This window comes from Colobus angolensis, unplaced genomic scaffold (assembly GCF_000951035.1).
Source record: "Colobus angolensis palliatus isolate OR3802 unplaced genomic scaffold, Cang.pa_1.0 Scaffold473, whole genome shotgun sequence".
In the NCBI taxonomy this organism is placed as follows: domain Eukaryota; kingdom Metazoa; phylum Chordata; class Mammalia; order Primates; family Cercopithecidae; genus Colobus; species Colobus angolensis.
The window spans coordinates 26,875-52,126 of record NW_012118188.1 but is presented as its reverse complement, the minus strand read 5'-3'; the positions used below and the strand labels follow the sequence as shown (position 1 = coordinate 52,126).

The following is a 25,252-nucleotide window of genomic DNA, read 5'->3' as shown; positions in this document are numbered from 1 at the left end:
CGCGCCCGCCTCAGCCCCGGTACATCAGAGCCCGCCCGGCGATCCCGGGGCCCAGCTGCTGCGCCCCCGCCCTTGGGTTGTGGTGGAAGCGGCTTGAGGGAAAGGAAGCGACCGAACCTGAACGTCCCCAGGGAGGGGGTGGGGGATAAGGTGGAGGTGGGGGCACCCATCCTCTTCTTGCGGTAAAGTCGGCCTTGTTGGACGCCCAGACTGCCCTCATGTCATTTTGAGTTCAGTCCTTCAGCGGTGTTTAAAATTCACTTTGCAACACCAATTGTGTATCTGGAGAAATTGGAAATGTAATAAAGCTGTAAAAAAGTGCAAAATTGTGGCTAGAGAAGTGAACTTCAACCTGGTTTGAAAAAGCACCGTAATTTGCTCCGCATGCCTCAGTTTCCCCATCTGAAAAAGGGACAAGGGTCTGTAGCGGTAATATTTGCAGGCCCTAAGGGTGGGGCCGACTGTGGGCTTGGAGGAGGTCTCCAGGGTTATCCTACCTTATCCGCTGTAGACCTAGGGGAGGCTGGCGGGCATGGATACAGCCAGGGACATCACTGGGTTCTGATGCAGTCCGAGCCCATGACGCGGTGGTCACTTTAATTTGGGCTTCCCCCATTGCTTTCCCTTTTTCTGTAGGAAGAACCTCCAGCCCTTGGGTCCCCAGGGTGGACCCTGCTGGCACCTCCACTTGTCAGAGCCTTTGGGAGCTCAGACTGGAGTAAGGCATTGCTGTCCCTTGCAGGGTGAGATGATGTGTGCTTTGCTCCATTCTTTAGACTGCACCCCGCCCCCCTCCATCCCCCTCCCAAGCTGGTCCCCGGAGGCAACACGTGCTCTTACAGTGCCAGTTTGAGGAAAACCTCCCTAGAAGCTAGTAATACTGGCCCCTAAAGGGAATCCAAGGAAGCTTGATGGAGAAGCCCTGGTGTAAGGTGATCTGGCTGCCCTTCCCCCATCACATAGCTTTTTAGATCTTCTGTCCCACATTCTGTTGCAAGATGAACACATGGCAAAGGGGCATTAAGAAACCTTGTGTTAGCTCAGGGGTGGAATTGAGACCTGCTGGCTTCAGCTTTCAGCACAGTGGGACGTGCCACTGTCACGGCCAGCAGAGCAAATGCTGGGGCCTCCCAGAGTGATAGCTGCACAGGTATTGGTTGGTGCCGGGCGAGTTCCATACAGGGAGTGGATCCTGGAGCCTTTCTGTTTTCTCTTTTTTCCTTTCTCTGCGAGGAGACAGGTTTACTCTTACTCTTGTGGAGGGGCTGCTTGTGAAGAGGTGATGCCTTCTCAGTTTCTCTCTCCTACGACCGGACCCGCTTCTGAGGGAACTGTGAATCGGGAGCAGCTTGAATACTCTTTCATGTCTGCTGGTGTGGCCGCAGGCCTAAGGATACTACAGGGTAGTTAGGCTCCGTCCCAGCCCTTGGTGGTGGTCTTGTCCAGCTTGTGTGTGGTTACACCTCTCTGTGTAGAAGCAGGCTGGAAACTTGAGAGCTAGCATGTCCCTAGAGGAAGCCAGCCCTCAACCTCCCCCCACCCGCCTCCCTCCCGCCCTCAGTGCTGTTGGGGCTTTCTGGCACACCTGGGCTGAATGTCACAATGTGTTTCAGTGAAACTCAGCCAGGGAGACAGGGTGTGGGGAGGACCTGAGAGGAGCAGGCCAATACTACCCTGAGAGTTGACATCTCGGGTGGAGACCTAGAAAGGTACCAAATTTAGGACCATCACCCAGATGAAGTGAGGAACGAGTAATTCATTAATTAAAGAGTCCGATGTGCCTATTTAGACGCCGTGTCTAGAGAGAGTGACAGAGTTTGGGTTCTAATGTCAGACTTTCTGGGTTCAGGTCCTGGTTCCTTTTTTTTTTTGACAGGGTCTCACACTGTCACTCAGGCTGGAGTGCAGTAGCATGAACATGGTGGCTCACTGCAGCCTCCACCTCCCAGGCTCAAGCGATTCTCCCACCTCTGCCTTCTGAGTAGCTGGGACTACAGGCACGTGCCACCATGCCTGGCTAATTTTTAAATTTTCCATAGAGACTGGGTCTCCCTTTGTTCCCCAAGCTGGTCCCTAATTCTTATGCTCAAGAAGTCCTCCCACCTCAGCCTCCCGAAGCGCCAAATTACTGCTGTGAGCCACCATGCTCGGCAGGTCCTGGTTCTAACACATGTTGGTTTTGTGTCCTTCAACAAGTTGCCCAGTCTTAGACTTTCCTTATCTACCAAAAGGAGATGTTAATATTGTATTACTTGGGCACAGGGCCTGGTACATGGCTAGGACTCAGTGTCATTGTCAACATCATCTTTCTCATTGTTATGTCATCTACCAGGTGTTTAAGGGACAGTGGAGATCATGCCATTTCAGACCTGGTGAAAGCAACCACTAATATAAACACTGCCCAGGTATAGGAAGGCTGGAGTGGGAATCCTTAACCCCGCCCCCTGCTCAGGTCACCCCCCCTCACTGCCCCCACCGCCCCTACCGTCCCTACCGCCCTTCCCAGTCTTCATTCCCAGAGGAGAAATGATATGAGAAAACTGCTGTCTTTTCACTGGATCAGACGTAAATATTCACTGGACCTTGATTCTTCGCTCAATAATGAATTGTTTCCAGGTAGGTGTCTTACAGGTCCCTTCTCACTGCTTAGCTTCTCTGTGGGCCTCTTACTGACCCTTCCCACTCCTAAGTTTGTTTGGTCCCAGCTGGTTTGAGTAGTTGTAGTAAGAGCAAGTGGGGATTGCATTTTTTTTTTTTTTAAGCGGATCGTGTGACATATTTTGAACAGACTGATATGTGACCAGAAAGGATGTTAGAAGATACCATTTTTTCTGGGTAACAGGAAGAAATGAAGATCTATCATTGAAAGGAGATTTGTTTCCTCCACCAGATAAGAAAGGACCCGGCAGAGTAGAAATCAAACTTGTGGCAGATACTTCGTGTGATTGAGAACTAAACATCCCCTCTTTTCCCCATACTTCTTGTGCCAGTTTTAGATATAGAAAACTGGAAAATATCTTCATTTCCTCCACTTACCCACCCACTTGCTGAACTTTTATTGTCCACTGGAAGTTTAGTACTAGTTTCCATTTGTTTTAATTTTTCTTCCGTGTGAATTCCTGCCATGGTAATTCTTGATGAACTTGCTCAGGGCAAGGCAGCTTGGCCACACAGCAGTGTCTGGTTCAGATATAGTAAAGCTTGTTTGGCTGGTGTGTTGTAATTTTCATAATGCACTAGCTGCTACCAAGCATGAGGAAATGTCTTCTGTTGATAATCCTCTGATTTTTATCCAGACCAATGGATTTAACTTCCTATATATATTTATGGCCCTGCAAATGGAAGGTTTTTGTTTTTGGGTTTTTTTAAGTTTCCTGTTTGAAGAGCTTGAGGAATTTTCTAAAAAGGAAGCATTAGTTAGAAGAAACCAAATGTGACATATCAATGCAAATTGGTCCAGATCTTCTAATCTTACTTCATTTGTTAATAATGCTGTAAGATGTACCTCTGAGAAAATGCCGTGTATCAAATAGATTACGAGTTTTGTTCTGATAAATGGCCATCTGTTGAGGACCTGCTATGTTAGTGCTGGCACAGACTGTATTCAACTGCCTAATAAATGAATAAGGTGGGTTCCTGTCCCCAAGGGGCTCAGCTGTTCCTTATCTTGTGGGTGTAACATTGGTAAAGATGAAACCATTTCAATACAGTGTGATACCAGCACAGATAGAGGTTGAACAAACTCCCAGCAGCTGTACAGTGGAAAGACCGATTAATACAACAGGACATTTCAAAAATATATTCTCATTTGACCAAAGTTGGATACACGTTCTACTTCTGGCTTTTATTTTATATGAGGACATGATTATAGTCAATGTGAGTTAGAACTGAAATCTGCACCATTGTGTGTCTCTCCAGTTAAGCATGAATCTAATGGTGCTTTTCGGCAAATTGTTGTATTTCTGGGGACCTTCGTTTTTCTCATCTTCTAAAACTGATTTTCTGTTTTTGGTCATGAAAAGCTTCTTAGTAGAATTTCTTAGATAAAGCCTTTATGAAAATCTGCACCTCTTAATTGGTTAGCAACCACTTCATTACTTAACTGCCTTGTTTAAAACTGCATTAAACTTATGAGATATTAGCATTTTAGCATCTGTAGAACAGCCTCAGGATAATTTTTGGTACCAGTTTGAGTGCCAGATTTTAGTTCTTTTAAATAAATGAAGTAGGCTGGCCACGGTGGCTCACTGGTAATACCAGTACCTGGGAGGCTGAAGCAAGAGGACTGTTTGAGCCCAGGAGTTCAAGATCAGCCTAGGCAACATGGTGAGACCCCATCTCTACCAAAAACAAACAAATAAAATCATGTAAATAAAAACATATACATATAAATAAATGAAGTTATGTTGAAATAAAGGGAAAGTAAATGTTAAAATTTTGAAAGAAAACTAGAGAACTTTTATAGTTTTATCTTCATAACTACTTACCTAAGGCAAGTATTTTGAGAATGGTTGGAAACAATTTTTTAATGATTAAAAAATATGTTAATCTTATGATTTGGGGGAACAGATAATCTTGCCTTTTCCTCTGTTATTGTTATTCATGCTTTCCATTCTCAAAGATAGTTGGCAACTGTAAGTTTAGTTAATGTATCAGCTAGGTGTAAAGTCATGTGAGGGTCTACTCTGATAGTTGCTGGGGTTAGAAAATACAGTCTGAGGTGAGGTGAGTTAATGTTTAAAGAAAAGAAATTCTGTTTTTCTGGCGCCACTGGTCTCATATGCAGAGGTTTATGTTAGGTTGGGACCTGACAATTAGTTCTGCGGATTTTTCTGTTTTTCTTGCACTGAATGCCGGTATTTAGTTAGAATGAAAGATTATGATACCTTTTCTGAATAGCAACTTTATGTGCTTCAGTTCACTCATACCGTAAAACCTGTTTGTTTATTCTTTACTAAGTGGAATTTTGGTATGTTTGGGTTATAATTGAAAGACATTTTCAATTTTTATTCTCTTAGCAATTTAGAGAAATTTCTCTAGCTCAGATGTCTTTTTTCCCCTCTCCTGGTCTTTCTAGTTAGTGTGAATGGATTAGGGTTCCATGATGGTATTAAATTCTGTGGTATCATCAGAAGGATATTTGGTAACCACCTATCTCTATCACTAGCCTACCTATGAAGCCACCCAAAGCTAACTAACTAGAAGAGATGTAAAAGATGGTGTCTTTTAGTCTAGTTAACTTTTCTGGTCTAATTATTTTAATGCAGCTTCTTACAACAAACCTTCAATTTTGGTGGAACCAAATGCTGGCCTAAGGGTTTGAAAGGCCTTGGTGGTCTTTAAGAGGAAAGGCCACCCAAAAATCAACCAGCAAAATCTTTTTTTTTTTTTTTTTTTTTTGAGATAGAGTTCTGTTCTTGGTGCCCAGGCTGGAGTGTGATGGCTCACTGCAACCTCTGCCTCCTGGATTCAAATGATTCTCCTGCCTCAGCCTCCCGAGTAGCTGGGATTAAGGTGCCTGCTACCATGCCTGGCTAATTTTGCATTTTTAGGAGAGATGGGGTTTCACCATGTTGACCAGGCTGGTCTCAAACTCCTCATCTCAGTTGATCCGCCCGCCTCAGCCTCTCAAAGTACTAGGATTAAAGGCATGAGCCACCGTGCCCTGCTGCAAAAACATTCTTGAGACAAACTCTGTATTACCAACCAACCCCAACAGTAAAGGGTTTTTGGAATATTTCTCTTCTGGGACTATGGCTTGAAGTTTGAGGGATGTTTTAAGTGCTGTACATGGAAGTTTACCACAATTCTGAGAATGATTCTTTGTGATGGATAGTTTTAAAATCATGGTGGTGGGACTCCGTGGTCCCCAAAGCTTCACTTTACACTCATAGGGCCAACCTTCCTTTTCTTCCTCAAGTTCCAATGCCACTTTCAGAACCCTCAGATACTTTTAAATTAGCTTAGACTTTGGCTTTTTTTCTGAGTGATGGTGATTTTTAGACATACAGAAATGTAGAATAATAGAGTGAACACTCATGTACTCCCCACCCCGTGAATAAATAAAATACTATATATACATTTAAAACCACCTATGAGTCCTTCCTGGTCTTGTTGCCCCTCCACCACTATTCTACATTTGTTGTTTATTGTGTATTTTTATATTTTTACTAGATTTGTGTGCATTCATAAACTAGATATAGTGTATTTTTTCATGTTTTAACATGCTTTATAATACTAAACAGTCTTCTCAGTTTGCTTTTATTGTTTAAATTGTGATTTTGCTATTGAGAGACACATAATCCTAGTTTATTTTAACTGCTGTATAACAACATTTTATTATATAAATATGCTATGACACATTCATTGTAATGTTGTAAGCAGGCTTACAAATTTGTGAGTGCTGTTTTAGTGCAATGAACAGTTGTGAACTCATCTCCCTGTGTATAGTATACACAGTTGACAGTTGACAGTTTCTCTGTGGTGTAAACCTGGAAGGGAATTGCTGGGTCAAAGAAATTACACCGTCTTCTTTAATAAGTTGCCAGATTGCTCTCCAAAGAAGTTGTCCCAATGTGCATTCCAACCAAGCAGCATTTGGGGGTTCCAATTGCTTCACATGTTTATAGATATTTGATATTGCTAGACTTGATGTTTTGCCAATCTGATGGGTGTGACATTGTGCCTTTGTGGTTTAAAATTTCACTTTTTCTGTTTGCTAGGGGAGGTTGAACATCTTTTCATGTGTTTGTTATGCTGGTTTGTTTTCAACTCAGGGGCTTGGGAGCAGTTTTCCAGGGCTTGAAAGTCAGGATTGTAGTTTTGGTTTTGTCTGAAAACAGGGACAATGAAGAAAGGACAATGAAGAGGAAAATCAAGGAGACCAAAGCAAAAGTCATGAAAGGTAGGGATGGATTGGAAGATGCAGGCGAAAAAAATGATGAGAAGGTAATCACTGTGGAGGGGTGAAAACGAGTAACAAAAAAACAATAGAGTAGCACTGAGAAGATATCTTGAATTTTGATAGTAAATTCAGGAGACCTTCCTGTGCCAGCCAGGCTTTGGTCGAGCCACATTTGCTTGGTTTAATTGAAATTGGCTTTAGTGAAAATTGTGTCTGGGGCCTGTTCTGGTGAGAGCAGCAGCAAAACTGGACTTGCGGAGTTTTCCTGTTTACCCAGTTGCTTTTTCAAGTTCTTTTAGAAAGGCATTGTGAAATGATGGTTATCTTCCTAAAATACATTTCTTTGTCCTTCAGGTTAGGTACACAGTGCAGGAAAATTTTTATCTGGATCTGCTTGAATATATACTGGTGGAATTACTGTCTCAAATATTTAGAAAGTATTCTCTACACTTCATTTTAATTTTCAGAGTATGACGAGTATTACCTCATTAAACAAAGAAATGTATGGTTTTAGGTTCTTTGGTGTACCAAAGAATGGTGCCCACATGTGCATTCTCTTATTAAAAATTTAGACTCTGGGGTTCAACACCCAGAGAGTTTGATTAAGTAGGTCTTAGTTGGGGCTCTGGAATCTGCCTTTTAAATTAGTGTTCCCTCCTCCTTCCTACTCCCTCCACATTCTGTTATAGGTGAGCTGAGGGCCATGCTTGGAGAAATATTGCTTCCCTTGGGTAATAACCCTAGCCTCTTAAGAAATATTGCTTAATAAATTACTCCATGTGAAAGTTTTTTAAAAATGAATGTAAAATTATTTAGTAACTTAACTTTTTCTGTTCTTTCTTCTTTTTCTTTTTCTTTTTCATTTTTTTTTTTTTTTTTTTTTGAGATGGAGTCTCGCTCTGATGCCAGGCTGGAGTGCAGTGGTGCAGTCTCAGCTCACTGCAACCTCCACTTCCAGGTTCAAGCGATTCTCCTGCCTCAGCCTCCTGAGTAGGGTACTACAGGCACGTGCCCCCATGCCCAGCTAATTTTTGTATTTTTAGTAGACACAGGGTTTCACCATGTTGGCCGGAATGGTCTTGATCTCTTGACCTCGTGATCCGCCCACCTCGGCCTCCCAAAGTGCTGGGATTACAGGCGTGAGCCACTGCGCCAGCCAACTTAACTTTCTCTTGATATTAAATAGCCAGGTTTTTTTATTAGTATATGTTCTCAGAACGGAGATTTTCAGCATTGACTTTGTATCACGTCACCTGTGAAGCTTTTGAAAGAAATTTTAAAAATAATAATTGACTCACCAAACATTAACATACAAAAAAGCATGAAAAAAATAATGTTATTATGTTTACCTACCCTTCAGATTTAACAGATATTAAAATATAGCCATATTTGATTACTTTTATTTTTAGACACATTACCTTAAAAATAGCACTAACTCTTTTTAGACTCTTTTACCTTAAAAATAGACACTTATTCACCCCTATCGCTTTCCTTTCTCTTCCTCCCAGAGCAAACCATTTTCCTAAAGTTGGTATGGTGTTTACCAAACATGTCTTATACTTTACTTCGTATTTATGAATTCATAAGCAATGGATTGCAACGTTTGTGTATTGGTAAAACTGTGTAGCCTTTTGCAACCGTCTTTACTCAACAGGTATGTTTGAGATTATGTCAACACATAGAGGTCAAGTTTATTCATTCTGACTGTTCTGTAACAGGATTCTTTGACTTAACCATGGTTTACTTATTCATTCTCTTATTTAGGGGCAATTTGGTAGTTTCTACAATATTCTCTCTGGAAACAGTGCTGCAGTGAATGTTCTTGTTTCTGTCTTCTTTGCTCAAGTGTCTTCATTTCTTTAGGATATAATCCTGGAAGTCAATGTGCTGCTTTTAGGATGCGCCCATCTGCAGCTTTGCTAGGTGTGTCAAATTTCTCTCCAAAGTGATTCCACCAATTGGAGCTTTTTTAACATGCAGTTTCTAGGATCCTAGTCTCAAGCGTTTCTGACAGTATGTAGATGTAGGTAGTCTGGGGTGAATTTTAGGCACCTGTGTGTGTATGTGTGAGTGTGTATTTTACATGCCACAGTTGATTCTGATGTGAGCTTCCAAGGTTGAGAAACCACCATGTTAGACTGACAACTCTATGAGGGCAGGAACTATATTTATTTGAATTATTCACTGTTGATTTCCCAGCTGTCAGCACAGTGCCTAGCACATATGTGGTTAGTGCTCAATAATTAAATATTGATAAATGAATGAAGGGATGTAATTTGGTAGAATGGAAGAATTGCCCGGCAGTACAGCAGTATGCCTCCAATTTTATTATGCATAGGCATTAGCTGGAGCTCTAGTTAAAAGGTAGATTTGGATTCAACAGGTCTGGGGTAAGGTAGAGATTTTGCACTTCTAACAAGCTCTCTGGTGATATAGATAATGCTGGTTTCAGGACCATTTTTAGAGCAGCAAGGCTTTGGGAAAAACAAAACAACTTCTATTTTCTATATAGTTGTAAAGTGGAGAAGTTTGGAATTCAAAATCCTGTTTGGTAAATCTTAGAGCCTATTTATCTTTTTACAACAAAGGTAGTCAATGAGATACCGTCTTTAAAGCTGTGGTGTTGGGAGAAACAGGTAGAGACAGGCCCACAGGACTCTTCTAATCAGCGCTGTAGCGGGTGACAGGACAACAGGAAACTGTCTAATTGGGTTCCGAAGTCAGATACTTTTCAAAACGAAAAAGAATGCTCAGAGTGATTATAAAGCATTAATTGATCTATAGGTGTGATCTGAGCTATTCAGGGCAAACTCGAGGTAGGTCACTCTAAGGTTAAGCCACCACAGGACACTCCCATTTAAATGCAGAGTTTCAGGATGCTTTGGGAACTGGGTTTCCCTGCCTCGTGAATCAGAGGGGTACTATAGTAATGGAGAGAAGGCAAATACAAATAAATAAATAAAAATAACATTCAGAACGAATGCATATTGTATGGTTGGCAGGGTAGGGGTGAATAACCTATTATTTCCAAATTCTTCTTACTCTAGAGAAAAACTGGGGGATGGATCCAGTTGCTTAGGTCAGTGATACTCAAATGTCAGTTTGTCATCATTCTTCATGGTTTTTGCTACATCTTTGTATCACTTGGACTTATTTACTTAGTTTTCCTTAATCTATTCACCCTAATTTAACCTCATTCTGAAACATCTGCAAAATGATGGGTTTGATGACCTAGTTTTATACTTTTCTAATCCTTTTCAAAAACATTATTTCTACAGTTAAAACTGTTCATACTGGTGCCATCTAAGAGTAATTCCCCTCCCTCCAGGATTCATGGCCCATAGTTTGGGTGACATTGGCTCAGATGAGAGGTTCTTTGTAGTGGCTCAAATAACTGGCTCTTGGGGGAGCACCATTTGTTGAACTGCTTTGTAGATGATGGATCTGGTCAGTGAGCTTCCTTGGGAGGCAGGTGAGCACATGGCTGAGATCTGGTTGGACTTTCTATACCACTGTTGATTGGGTATGAGAGCTTGATGTTCTCTACCCTTGTAAAGACATGCTTCTTATCCATAGCCTGTGGGTGATGAGAGAACTTACCTTCCTGGGTTATTGTGGGGCTTAACCAGAGAGACTGATGTCTAGTGCTTAGCCTGTTGCTTGGGCATTGCATTACCACTTTCTTCCAGTGCCCTTCTTGTTTCCACTAGTGAAAGAGTCCACGAAACACTGTAGTAGACAGAGCCCTGAGCTAGGACTCAGAAATCCTGGGCTCTGATTGCTTTCCAGCTTTAGCGATGTTGGGCAAGTCACTGAGGCCTCTCTGGGTCTATAAAATAAGAACCACTCCTGCTGGTGAGCAGTGGCAAGAAGATGAGCATGTGTGTTATAAACCAGCTATGGTTTTCAGTCAAGGAGAACTAGGGAACGGCTGCAGGACAAAGGGAGAAAGAAGCTATGATTTCTGACCAAAATGCCGTTGGAGGACACATGCTGGTGGGGTGTGGCCAAGCTTTTGTTGTCACTAGTCAAGATACAGTGTTTTTTCCTTTTTCTGAGAATGAGGGCACGTGGTGAGTAAAAGATATGTTGTCTTTGAATGAGCTTATACCACACTCTTTTGTGTCATTTGGCGCACACAGCCTTCCTAACTGAGAAATACATGAAGTAGCTAAGCGCAGTTTCTTTTTTAAATTTTTAAGTAAAGTGTCTGAATAGGTACTCTGAGTTTATGTGGCAGACGTTTCAAAATGTGGACAAGGTTGTATGTTGGAAATAGACCCACTGTCCAATTCTTATCTCTGGCATCTATCAATAGTTGTAGTTTCTTATGCTTCCTTTTAGAGTTACATGCATATACAAGCAAATGTGTTTATATTTCTCTCCTAGTTTTTAAAAACACAAACAGTACATAGAGTATACCCTGATCTGTCCTGATCTGCCCCTTGCTGTTTGTGTCTTGTAGGAGGGTCCATGGGAACAGCCGCCTCATTCTTTTTTTTATCACTGCAGAGTATTCAGTTGCTTGAGTGTATTGAATTCACTGAACCAGGCCCTCACTGACTAGCAGGACATGTTGTAGGTAGTTTTCTAGTCTTTGGTTTTTACAAACAAGGCTGTAAGGAACAACTTTGTCCATATGTGGGAGTATATCTGTAGACCGACTTCCTAAAAATGGATTTGCATTTGTAACTGGGATGGATTTTGCCAAATTGCCCTCCATCAGCAATATGTGTGACTCTGGCTGCCTGCAGCCTTGCCAAAGCAGTTTGCTACCCAGAAACCTTTTGATCTTTGCCAGTCAGGGGAAAGATGGTGTCTTAATTTGTAGTTTGCATTTCTCTTGTTAGAAGTGAGCTTTAGCAGCTATTCACACATTTAGGAAAATAAACTCAATTTTATTTAAATGCCTTGCTGTTGGTAATTATTTTCAGAGTCTGCAGGGAAGGACCAGTTTTATTGTTATTTTCAGTCTGTCTCAGACCAATATATTTGTAAAATACAATAAAAAGGAATAACTAGCAAAATTGAATTAAAAAAACCCAAAGAGAAATAAAATGCAAGCCTTAATTTTTTGTTACTAAACTTGACAGATACAAAATTACTCTATCCACTCATTTTATCTCCATGTTTTCAGTTTCTGGATGTAGCTCACCACAGAGCATTTTGAGTAACATTGCTGTAAAGAACAACTTGCTCATATTTTTTCTCCCATTGCTACCCTATTGGGGGTGGGAGGAGAGAGCCCAGAATTTTATATTTTATATTTCATAATCAGCACATTTCAGGATGTTTTTGTTACATTTGTTGAAAAGATCTCTGACGGTGCAATACTGACCCAGGAGGGACTGGTTCCTGAGGGCAGGGTTGCTGCACAAGTGCATTGAGGCAGGTTGACGCCTGCAGTGCTCCCCATGCTGTGAGGTGGGAATGCAGGAGTTGTGATTTTCACTGATGAAGACCTTGAGCTTGGATGAGAAGATAGGAGGATGAAATCACCCTATTAATAAAATTTGCAGGCCGGGCGCGGTGGCTCAAGCCTGTAATCCCAGCACTTTGGGAGGCCGAGACGGGCGGATCACGAGGTCAGGAGATCGAGACCATCCTGGCTAACACAGTGAAACCCCGTCTCTACTAAAAAATACAAAAAACTAGCCGGGCGAGGTGACGGGCGCCTGTAGTCCCAGCTACTCGGGAGGCTGAGGCAGGAGAATGGCGGGAACCCGGGAGGTGGAGCTTGCAGTGAGCTGAGATCCGGCCACAGTACTCCAGCCCGGGCGACAGAGCGAGACTCCGCCTCAAAAAAAAATAAAATAAAATAAAATTTGCAGAGCAGGCCTATGTTAGTGCATTCTCACACTGCTATAAAGAACTACCTGAGACTGGGTAATTTATGAAGAAAAGAGGTTTAATTGACTCGCAGTTCCAAAGGCTTAACAGGAAGCATGACTGGGAGGCTTCAGGAAACTTAAAATCATGACAGAAGGTGTAGGGGAAGCAGGCACATCTTACCATGGTGGAGCAGGAGAGAGCAAGAGAGAGGGAAACGGAAAGTGCCACATACTTTCAAACAACTGGATTTTGTGAGAACTGTCATGAGAACAGCAAGGGGAAAGACCACCCCAATGATCCAGTCACCTCCCACCAGGCCCCTAGAATTGTGGGAATTACAATTCTAGATGAGATTTGGGTGGGGACACAGAGCCAAACCATATCAAGGCCTCTTTGACCTGGGATTTTGCAAGGACCCCAGCCTCCTCTGCTGCCTTTCTGGGAAGAGATGGGAAGTGTATTTCTGCGTAAAGTAGGAGCTTAAGGGACACGATAATTCAGGCAGCATCTTGGTGGCTTTGTAGAAAGATTGAATTGAAAATGAGGTTCTTGCTTCTAGCTCACTGAGTTCAGTGGCATGAGCGGCTATTTCCTTGTCTTCCACCTGCAGCTAGGAAACAGACATGGCCTCAAGATTCTTTGTTCTGCTTTTGACTTGAAGTTTTAGTTTTGCATGAGGACTTCATTGTGTTATTTCTAAATATATGGAGAATTGTTTTGCCAGCCAAAGCTTCTTTCTAGATATTTTTTAACGCTCCTTGCTAGAATGACTTGGGATGGTCATGTAGTCAAGTATCCCAGGGTCAGCTTTCTTCAGTGGCAGATGTTTTGGCCTCTGTGTACAATTATTAAATGGAGTCATGTTGAGGTTTTTGTTTGTTTGTTTTTGTTTGTTTGTTTTTGAGATGTAGTCTCTCTCTGCCTCCCAGGCTGGAGTGCAGTGGCGTGATCTCGGCTTACTGCAACTTCTGCCTCCCGGGTTCAAGCGATTCCCCTGCCTCAGCCTCCTGAGTAGCTGGGATTACAGGTACATGCCACCATGTCTGGCTAATTTTTGTTTTTGTTTTGAGATGGAGACCCTCTCTGTCCCCCAGGCTGAAGTGCAATGGCATGATGTCAGCTCACTGCAACCTCCGCCTCCTGGGTTCAAGCAATTCTCCTGCTTTAGCCTCCTTAGTAGCTTGGCTTACAGGTGCGTGCCACCATGCCCGGCTAAGTTTTTGTATTTTTAGTAGAAACAGGGTGTCACCATGTTGGTTAGGCTGATCTCAAACTCCTGACCTTGTGATCCGCCTGCCTTGGCCTCCCAGAGTACTGGGATTACAGGCGTGAGCCACTGCGCCTGCCCCAAGGTTTTTTTCAGAGTTTTTTTTTAATTCAGTATCATGTAAGACAGCGGTCCCCAAACTTTTTGGCACCAGGGACAGGTTTTGTGGAAGATAACTTTTCCACAAACCTGGGCAGGGCTGGGGATGGTTTTGGATGAACGTTCCACCTCAGATTATCAGGCATTAGACTCTCAGAAGGAGTACGCAACCTAGATCCCTCTGCTGCGCAGTTCACACTAGGGTTCACTCTCCTGTGAGAATCTAATGCTATTGCTGATCCGACAGGAGGTACAGCTCAGGTGATAATGCCTGCTTGCCTGCTGTGCTGCCTGGTTCCTAACAGGTCACAGAACTGTCCCTGGGGGTTGGGGACCCCTGATATAAGACATAGAAGTGACATGCTGTCATGCTGTGGAATGAAAATGCCCCTTAACTGCCTTCTTGTTCATGATTGCTTTCCCTGTTAAAGCCTGGAGAGGAATGGGCTGTTGAAACAGGAACCAGTGTTGTAGAATAATGGTGTTAAGATCATAGGTTCACCACTTACCTCTGCCTTATGCTAACACTTGACCTTGGCAAGTTAGTTAACCTCATTTTCTTCAGCTATGACATAGGGATAATGAGTTCCCATCAATGATTTATTTGGCAGAGAGAGTCACATTCAGTATTGCTCAGTGGGACAGGGGCTCAGTGGTGACATGTTGCTAACTAAACCCAGGCATTCGTAGCCACTCTGGGTAAGTGCCCGGTGGTTAGGTAATGTGTGACAGCCAGCAGCCAAAGTGGACATACTCAGAGACAGTTCTGGCTGTCTGCCCAAGCCTTACATCTGTAGCTAAAGAATTACTGCAAATGTGAATGAGAATATCTTCTCTCCTGGCTTGTGGTCCAGAGCTCAGACTCAGGAATGGAATTGACGTAGGTTTGAATCCCACATCTGCTCTTACTGGCTGAGTGAGCTTGGGCAGGTTCCATACATTTTTTTCATGTGTAGAATGAGGATATTAAGCGTAATCTGCCTTGGGTTAGCAAGCAAGATTAAATGAATATGTAGATGTGAAGTTGTCTGAATGAGTGGCACCTACTGCTAACGTTCCCCCTGCTTCCCAAGTTTATTCAATGAGCAAATTTATCAAGTGCCTTCTATACACCAGACATTCTACTAGGTGCTGGCAAATGAATCATACCTAATTGCTGCCCTTATAAAGTTTATGGCCTAGTACAGGGGTTGGTAAGCTTTTCTGTAAATGTCTGGACAGTAAATGTTTTAGGCTTTGTGGGCCGTAGTGTCTGTATCACAGCTATGCAGTTCCGCTGTTAATACTGTGAAAATAGCTGCCATAAGTAAATGAATGATCATGGCTGTGTTGCAGTAAAACTTTATTTATGACAACAATTGGCATAATCTGCCCATGGGCTGTTAGTTGCAGACCTATGGTCTAGTGGGAAGACAATTGTTAAATAATTACAATTATGATGTTACAGATTGTTCTAAGGGCTGTGGAGGAACAGACAGGATTCTATGAGTGGGAAGGGTCAGGGAAGGTAGCTTTGAAGAGTGACGTTGAAATAAATGATGAGGAGAGGCAGCTAGAGGAGGAGATGGATAGTGCTCCTGGCTGGTCTGTGGGTTCGTATCTTTTAAAGGCATAACAGATATTCTGCAACTTTCTTTGGATTAAAATAAATAATTTCTTTCCTCGGTTTAATTCATTGCCAGTTCTCTCCTTCCCCACCCCTCTCCCTGCAGTAATCCAAGAGATAAGCTATGTTACCAAGAGATAAGCTATATTAATATATTAACACATTTTGTTCTGCGTATGCACTTTCTCTCTCTCCCTTTTCCATTGTTTTTGTTATATTATTGTCAGTATCTATCCAAGTATTTAGTAGAGAAGATTGCACATTATTTCATTATTAGGTGTAAAATGGTTTGCTCCCTAGAATTCAAATTCGCTTTTTGATATGGTTTTCTCTTTTAGCTTTTTAAAAGTTGACATTATTTGTTTTTATTATTTGGCTAGATAAAAGGTCCACAGTCTTTGAAATGATTTTGAAAAAAAATCTGCTTTCCTCTTGACTACATCTCATGTCTCCCCTGACTCCCGATCTCAATTTTATGTTTCCTCTAAACACGTTGCCAGTACTCTGTAGAGATTTCACGGAAAAGGACTTGTGTGTTCTCATTCTGGAAAATTTCAAGGGGTGCTTCAGAAGGAAGGGGGTTCTCCTGACAACTTCGTGACCTCTTCGGTTTCTTCAGTTCTTTCAGTTCTGTAGTTCCAAGGAGACTCTGTCTCCCTGAGAGTCAATATTGTGTAGTAGTTGGGGGTACACACACTGGAGCCAGATTGTTCAAGTTCAAACCCAATTCCAGTACTTAGCAGCTGTGTGAACTTGAATAGTTCCCTGCCCTCTTAATTTTCTTATCTTTAAAATAAGGCCAGTAGCAGCATCTGCCTCAGAGTTACTATGAGAATTAAAATGAATGAAATACAGGTAAAATCCCTAGAATGTGACTATACACAGTCTATGCTATTTATGAGTTCTCTATTATTATTAATTACATGAGAGGCATCAGTGGCCATAATTCCTCTGTGATCACACTTGAATTCTGTCAGGTGACTTCTGACTCATCCTGAGATCTTGGGCTGAATCACTTCATTTTTGCTTCACTTTCTCCATAAGACTATAGGAATGATCTTTGTTATCAGATTTCTGGGAACACTAGTCCTTTTGAAAATAGATCCTTTATGTGCTTTGTACTTTGAAAGTATAGTTGATAAGTAGAGTAGCCTTTTGAACCATAGATCTACAAATGTGGTTTTAGCAGCAATGTTCACCTCTCCTGTCATCTACTTTAAATTATGGTGTATAATTAATGACTTATTCTTTATGTACTTAGAAATCCTTACATGTTATCTTTGGCCTTTCTTGTGTCCCTTCCTTGTACAAACTTGAAAGAAAGGTTGCATGTCCTAGGACGCAGATAAATGAGCTGCCTTGGAAAGATCTTGGGCAAGTACGTTTACTTCTTTGGGCCTTCGTTTTTTAATCTGTGGCATGATCTGGCTCTTCTCCAAGGACCCTTCCTGGTCCCTGTGTTTTTGTTTTAGGCTCTTCCATATTTCGACAGAGTTCTCATTGGTTTTTCCAGACCTTTTAATGCCATTGTTTTCATTGTTTTCTCCTTCTGGGCAAGGCCATCTTCATCCTTTACCTCCCAACCAAGGAAGAAATTCTGACTTGTTTTTCTTGTAAATTGCTTCAAAACATTTCTTTCTTTTTCCATCTTATGCATTTATGAATCATCCTTCCTCGGATTTTGTTATTGTTGTTTGTGTTTTAGTAGCACCCCTTGGTAGTCATAGAATTACTTTCAGAGGTGCTTTGAGGAGCTAAGATTATAGTCTTGTTGGAACGTGTCCCAGCTCAGATGCTATTTTTAATAAAGTTGGCTGCATTGTTTTTCAAAGGTTACCACATTTTTTACTGATGGAAATAAGAACCCTATGTTTCTTATGCTTCCAGACCCTGTGATTTAGCCCACTAGATAGGTACTTTGTTCACCATCTGGTCATATAGCAATTATTTTTCAGTGCCCCTCATTGCCTTTTGTGTCTTGTGCAGGGTGCTAGCAATAGAAGTGCAGTCTCTTGGATTTGTAACATACTTTACGATTTATACAGTGCTGATAACATTCCCAGTTTTTGCTTCATTCTCTCTGCTGCCCTGAGGAATAGTCAGACTGGATATCAGCAGCCCAACCTCTCAGCCAGGAAGCTAAGGCCACAAAGAGGTAAAGTGACTGAAATCAAAGGCATTTCATAGTGGTGAAAAAAAAATGGCCAAATACAACTCTGAGGTATTTGCCAAGGGCCTTAGGCAACTGGTCTACAGGGCATTCATTTACTAAACTTTTATTTACATTTTTAAAAATTTGTTAATTTTTTTTTTTTTTTTTGAGATGGAGTTTTGCTCTTGTTGCCCAGGCTGGAGTGCAATGGTGCGATCTTGACTCATTGCAACCTCTGTCTCTCAGGTTCAAGCAATTCTCCTACCTCAGCCTCCTGAGTAGCTGGGACTACAGTCATGCGCCACCACGCCTGGGTAATTTTGTATTTCTTTTTAAGTAGAGATGGAGTTTCTCCATGTTGGTCAGGCTGGTCTTGAACTCCCAACCTCAGGTGATCCACTTGTCTTGGCCTCCCAAACTGCTGGGATTACAGCCATGAGCCTGACCTAAAATTTTAATAAAACATAATATATGCTAATAATGCAAATTCAAAGAGTTAAAAAGATAATAAGAAAAGCCCGTTCTTAACCTCCTCTTCTTCTAGGCCTACTCCCCGATGCTGGGGACCACTGTTACAATCTCTCAAGTGTTCTTTCAGAAATTTCCATTAAAATGTAGATGTTGAATACAGTGGCCTGGTCTGCTTTGTTCACCTTGTGTCCCTCAGATGTAGAATAGAGCCAGGCACACCGCAGGGCTCAGTGTCTGTTGATGGAATGAACCACATTTATAGTATTGTCCTATACAACACATTGTTACTCTGTAACATGTTTTTACTTATCATTGTATCTTAGGCAAATTTTTATAGCAGTACCTGTAGGGTAACTTTACTTTTTAAATTAACTACATGGTATTCCATCATATGAATTACTATAATTATTTAACCAATTCAAGTTACTTTCTTTTTTCTTTTTCTTTTTTCCTGATACAAACCTTGCTGCAGGGATATGACTGCTGATTGTCCCCTCAGTATCCATTTTTCAGCCAGGCACAATGGCTCACACCAGTAATCCCAGCACTTTAGGAGGTCAAGGGGAAAGGATTGTTTGAGCCCAGGAATTTCGAGACCAGCCTGGACACATGGCAAGACCCTGACTGTACAAAAAAAAAAAAAGCCAGGCATAGTAGCACATGCCTGTAGTACCAGCTACTCTTGGGGTTGAGGTAGGAGGATCACTTGAGCCTGAGAGGTTGAGGCTGCAGTGAACCCTGTTGGCACCACTGCACTCCAGCCTGGGCGACAGAGTGAGAAGCTGTCTCAAAAAAAAAAATGCATTTTTCATTTCTAGAGATATTTTACTCTAGAAATGAAATATCTAGAGTATTTGGTCATGGCTGCCCAGGTAAAGACCACCTTTGCCAAGCTCCCTTGCAGCTAGGTGTGGCCATATGACTAGATTAGATTCTGGCTAGCAGGATTGTGAGCAAAAGTAACTTGTGCAGCTTCCAGGAGCATCTTTGAAAGAAGAGGATCAGTCCTTTCCCATTTTTTTTTCTGCTTCCCCCTGGCAGAGGTCATTTGATGGTATGAGCTAGAGTAGCCATATTGGTTCCAAAGATAGAAACTGGCTCTTCAGGATGACAGCGCAACAAGGTAAAAGGACCCTGAGTCCTCAACACTGCAGAGCTGCTGTATCAAGCCCACACTGCATCCTCTTGCATACTTACATGAGAGAAAAATAAATTTCCATCTTGTTTAAGCCACACTTACATTATTTGAGTCTTTTTACAGCCTTTATCTCTTTTTCCACCTGTATGAAAATATAGTAGGATAAAAAAAGTCGAATTGCAGAGTTGAAGGTTGTGGTCATTTAAAACTTTGATACTACTGCTTAATTTATCTTTAAGCAATTATCATTGTCATCTCATGAAACATTCCCCATCATGTCTGTGTTCTTTTATCATGCAAACATTTACATTTCACATATTTAAGCCCTAAGTCTGTTAAGGATGCACAAAAATTCACGTTACCAATGAAAAATGCTAGCATGTGAAGTAAGAGTTTGGTTCCAAATGTCGATATCAGTGACATTCTGTATCCATGGAAACCAATTCTTAGAGTATGTGTCTGTAAAAGGGAAGGGAGAATGGGGAAGTGATGAAGGGTACTGCTTATGCCTCACTGAACAGTGCATAGGGAGTGCACAAACATATGTTTCCGAATTATCATACACGTGGAAGCTACCCAGGCAGCCCTACCCATCCCTGTCCATGCACGCATTCATCCAGGCATCAGTTCATGCAGCAGGTATTGTGGGACTACTATGTGCTAGCCTCTGAGAGCGCAGTATTGGGCAGGTCAGACACATTCTTTGCTCTCATGAGCAATATCTATATATATTCACACAAAATTATATATATATAATTATATATATATATAATTTAGGGCATTGGACAGATGTTAATAATTATATAAATAATAACTGGAATATACAAGGGAGACATACAGGATGCTATGAGTGGGAAGTCGAGCTTGGGGAGGGTTGTATTACTTTCCTATTGCTGCTGTAAAAATTACCAAAAACTTAGTAGGTTAAAAAGACACAAATATATTATCTTACAGTTCTGGAGGTCACAAGCCTTAAAATCCAGGTGCAGCAGGGCTGTACACCTTCCAGAGGCTCTAGGGGAGAGTCTATTTCCTTGCCTTTTGTACTTTGTAGAGGCTGCCTGCATCCCTTGGCTCATGGCTCCTTCGTCCCTCTTCAAGGCCAGCAGCATGGCATCTTCAGTCTCTCCGTCTGACCTCTACGTCTGTTGTCAGTCTCCCCACTGACTCTGACCTTCCTGCCTCCCTCTCTTGAAGTCACTTGTAATTACACTGGGTCTCTTGGATAATCCAGGATATCTCCCCATCTCTAGGTTCTTAATTATTTAATCATATGTGCAAAGTCCCTTTTGCCACATAAGGTAACATTGTCATGGGTTCTAGGGATTAGGGCCTCGACAACTTTGAGAGGGGCAGTATTCTCTCTGTCACAGAGGCTGACTTAACTTAGGGGTGCCAGTGTAGAATTCTCCTGAGAGCTGACCTTTAAGCTGGCCTTGCAGGATGCTGGGACACAGGTGTCTGAAGAAGCAGGGAAGGAGGAGTACTCAGATAGTAAGCAGGGGGCATTTGAGGTACCAAAGAACAGCACGAGGGCCATTGGGACAGGGGATGGGGGCAGGAGATGAGGTTGGAGACAGCAGTGAAGGTCACTGGAGGATTTTTAGCAGAGTCATATTTTACAAGAGCACTTTTTGCAGCGTTGATGGTGGGGTTAGAGGTAGGTGAGATGGGTGGTAGAGGCCACTCAGCATGTGGTTGTCATTCAGGTGAGAGATCTGGTAGTCTGACCTAGCTGGTGGCAGTAGAGTAAAAGAGAAGCACATGGGATCGAGAGATTTAATGAGGGTGAGGCAATAGGACAGTGATGGATGGGTGAAGAGTGCAGAGGACGATGTCGGCATGACCCGTAGGTTTCTGGCATGAGCCAGGAAGAGGAGGGTATTGACCTTTTCTGAGCAGGGAAACACCAGATAAGTGAAAAATCTAGTTTTAGGTAAATTGATTTTGAGATCCTGTGAGACAAATAAGTGGACTTGCCAGTATTCATTCAGCCTGGAGCTCACAAATGAGGTTTCCAGGCTACCGAGAAAGAGTTGGAAATGGTTGGCACATAGCAGCTGATTAAAGCCATGTGAGTGGTTCCTGCCTGGGCCTGGGAGAGGGTGGAGGGCCCCAGACAGCCCCTGGAAAAAGTCAGCCACCTAAAAGTGCCATGGAGTTTGCCACATTTGAAACTCAACAGTGATGAAGTGAGGGTAGAGCCCAGAAGGGGCTTTTTGAGGAGTGATTTGGAGATGAGGAAGTAGAGACAAGTCTTAAGATTTTATTAGGAGGCTGGGTGCGGTGGCTCATACCTGTTATCCCAGCACTTTGGGAGGCCAAAGTAGGCAGATCGCTTGGGCCCAGGAGTTTGAGACCAGCCTGGGCAACATGGCAAAACTGTCTCTACAGAAAATACAAAAATTATCTAGGTGTGGGGGTTCGCACCTGTAGTCCCAGCTACTTGGAAGGCTGAGGTGGGAGGATTGCTTCAGCCTGGGAGGTCAAGGCTGCAGTGAGCCGAGATCACACCAGTGCACTGCAGTCTGGACAATAGAGTGAGACCCTGTCTCATAAAAAAGAAAAAAATGATTTTATTATGGAACGCCTGAGACATTTTGTATTAATTTACTATTACTGCTGTAACAAATTACCATTAATTTAGTGTCTTCTTTTTTTGAGATAGTCGCCCAGGCTGGAGTGCAGTGGCACCATCTCGGCTCACCGCAACCTCTGCCTCCCAGGTTTAAGTAATTTTCCTGCCTCAGCCTCCCGAGTAGCTGGGACTACAGGTGCCTGCTACCACGCCTGGCTAATTTTTTTATTTTCACTAGAGACGGGGGTTTCACCATATTGGCCAGGTTGATCTTGAACTCCTGACCTTGTGATCCGCCCGCCTTGGACTCCAAAGTGCTAGGATTACGGGCGTGAGCCACCACACCTGGCCAACTTAGTGTCTTAAACAATATACATTTTTGATCTTACAGTTCTGGAGGTCAGAAGTCTGAAATGGGTCTCACCGGGCTAAAATCAAGGTGGTGCCAGACTGTGCTCTTCCAGGAGGCTGAAAGGAGACCCATTTTCTTGCCTTTCCTGTTTTCCAAAGGCTGCCTGCCTTGCTGGTCTCTGGCCTCTTCCTCCATCTTCAAAGCCAGTGAGGGCGAGCTGAGACCTCACACATTGCCTCACTCTGATCTCTTCTGCTTCTGTCTCTCACTTGGAAGGACCCTTGTGATTGATCCCATTGGGCCTACCTGGAGAATACAGGACAATCTCCCTATTGTAAGGTCACTGGGTTAGCAAATTAATTCCATCTACAGCCTGAATTTCCTTTTGCCATGTCAGGTCATGTATTCTCTAGTTATGGAGGTTAGGGGGGCTACTATTTTGCCTATATACATATATGTGAAAAATAAACAGAAAGCACAGTGAGCCCCTACACATCCATCACTCAACTTCAGCAACATAGCTTTATCCCCCCAACCCCCACTTCTCCTCACCTCACCACCAGATTGTTTGAGACCCATCTCAGAAATCATCTGATTCATCCATAAATGTTTCAGAATAAACAGTTGTTTAAGAAAGTTTAGCTCTGAGGGGGAAGTAAGGAGGACCTGATAACTGGAGGTGATGTTTGGGGCAGTGTGGGTATGTATATTTTTGATATGGGAGCTGGAGCATGTTTAAATGCTGATGGGAAGGATCTGATAGAGGAGGAGAGAGACCTCTCTGTCATTAGCAAGAAAGAGGCATGTAGGAAGTTGGGGGAGTCCCTGTCTAACAGTTAATGTTTTGTTTTGCTTTTTTCTGTTGAGTGGAAGGCCAGTGAGAAGGGTCAAGGGGATGGCAAGGTTTTGAGGAGCTTGGGGACCGCTGGAAATGAGCACTGTGGAGTGGAAAGTGAATGCACTGGAGAAACCCTGGAATATGGGACCTGTTGTGGGCCACTTGAAATGGGGGCATTCCAATGAATCTAGTCAGCTTGGTTGTTTGACTTTTTTTCCCTCTAGCATTGCACATTTGTCTGGGTGTATGTTCAGAGAGGAAAATGTTTGGTTTACACTGGCTTGGCTTTCTTACCAGATGGTATGGCCAAAGGGCAGGGTGAGGGCTATTTAGAAGAGCAGCTGGTCCGTTATCCACAGACGCAAAGCTGAATGAGAAAGTAGAGGACTAGAGGTTCTGGAGAGATGTAGGTGTGGCTAGGACTGCGGGCTTAAAAGAAGCCAGTGGTAACATTGCCTGGAGGGTATAAGGAGGCAAAAAAAAAAAGAAGAGGTAGAAGCAGCCAGCTGACAGCTGAGTTTGGGTAGATTGTGGGCAGCTACATTTGAGGATTTCAGGGTGATGACCAGATCCAGGGTGTCTATGGGAGGGGTAGCTGAAGTGGAATGGAATTTTAAAAAGTGGAGTGAAATAAAAGACAATTGAAAAATAGGACATCAAGTTGCCGCGAGAGCATGTGTGGGATGGCTCATGGGTGTTGAAATCACCTGGGATGATAAGAGTTGTAGTATAAGTGTAGGTCTTCCATGAGCTGGGGTCAGCCAAGAAGAGGGGCAAGGAGGGAGCTTTACAGTGGTGGGAGTTATAGACCTCAGAAAGGGAGATGTTTTGACTGGGCGTGGTGGCTCACACCTGTAATTCTAGCACTTTGGGAGGCTGAGGCAGGTGGATCACTTGAGGTCAGAAGTTTGAGACCAGCCTGGCCAGCATGGTGAAACCCCATCTCTAGTAAAAATACAAAAATTAGCTGGGCATGGTGGCGAGTACCTGTAATCCCAGCTACTCAGGAGGCTGAGGCAGGAGAATTTTTTTTGTTTTGTTTTGTTTTTTGAGATGAAGTCTTGCTCTTGTCACCTAGGCCAGAGTGCAATGGCACGATCTCGGCTCACTGCAACCTCCGCCTCCTGGGTTCAAGTGATTCTCCTGCCTCAGCCTCCCGAGTAGCTGGGATTATAGGTGCCCACCACCACGCCTGGTCAATTTTTGTATTTTTAGTAGAGACAGGGTTTCATCATGTTGGCCAGGCTGGTCTCAAACTCCTGATCTCAGGCAATCTGCCCGCCTTGGCATCCCAAAGCTCTGGGATTACAGGCGTGAGCCACTGCGCCCGACCCAGGAGAATTGTTTGAACCTGGGGGGCGGAGGTTGCAGTGAGCCAAGGTCAAGCCAGTGCACTTCAGCCTGGGGACAGAGCAAGACCGCGTCTCAAAAGAAAAAAAAAGAAAGGGAAGTGTTTTTACAAGAGGGTGAGGGTATCATGGGCTAGAAGCAGCGCCAAGGATCAGGGCCCAGCCAACTTCTCCTCATGACCCTTCCAGACCCAAGCAACTCAACCTGAGGGGTGGTGAGGAAGTGCTGACCTCAGAGTAGAGCAAGGTTTCACTGAAGGCACAGAGAGCTCACTTTGATTTTTTGCTGTGCTGTGCTGTGGTACACCCAGCTTCCTGCCTGAGTGGGCCAGGCCTCTGTCTCCAGCATATTTCTCTTGAACACTGGCCCCTGGGTTGCCATCCTTTGTATGAGTCATGACCTCCACCTCCAGGTTGCCACCTCCCAAAATGGGAAAATATTAAGATAGGTAGAAAAAGCAAACCGAACCTAAGAATTTCCAAATAGCAAAAATCATGGATTAACTTGAATATGTTCCTACCTCATAAAGAAAGATTTAATGGTATCTGTCTCCATGTGCTATACTTTTATATCTGATATTCCTCCTGGGCTCTAAGCCATATATCCTAATTTTGCTTGAAAAATGGCTATGGGGGTATATTTAATATACATTGTTTACATTGATT

The 25,252-nt window shown here is 43.0% G+C and overlaps 1 protein-coding gene across 1 annotated transcript in view; it reads left to right on the top strand.

Moving 5' to 3' along the window:
- Nucleotides 1-2,312: 2,312 nt before the first annotated feature.
- Nucleotides 2,313-25,252, top strand: part of USP46 (ubiquitin specific peptidase 46) — a gene marked incomplete at its 3' end in the record, with an annotated part of 46,289 nt that continues 23,349 nt past the window's right edge. The window contains exon 1 of the mRNA XM_011958768.1: nucleotides 2,313-2,616. Within this exon, the coding sequence (XP_011814158.1) occupies nucleotides 2,602-2,616 (15 nt within the window). The remainder of the gene's footprint in view (nucleotides 2,617-25,252) is intronic.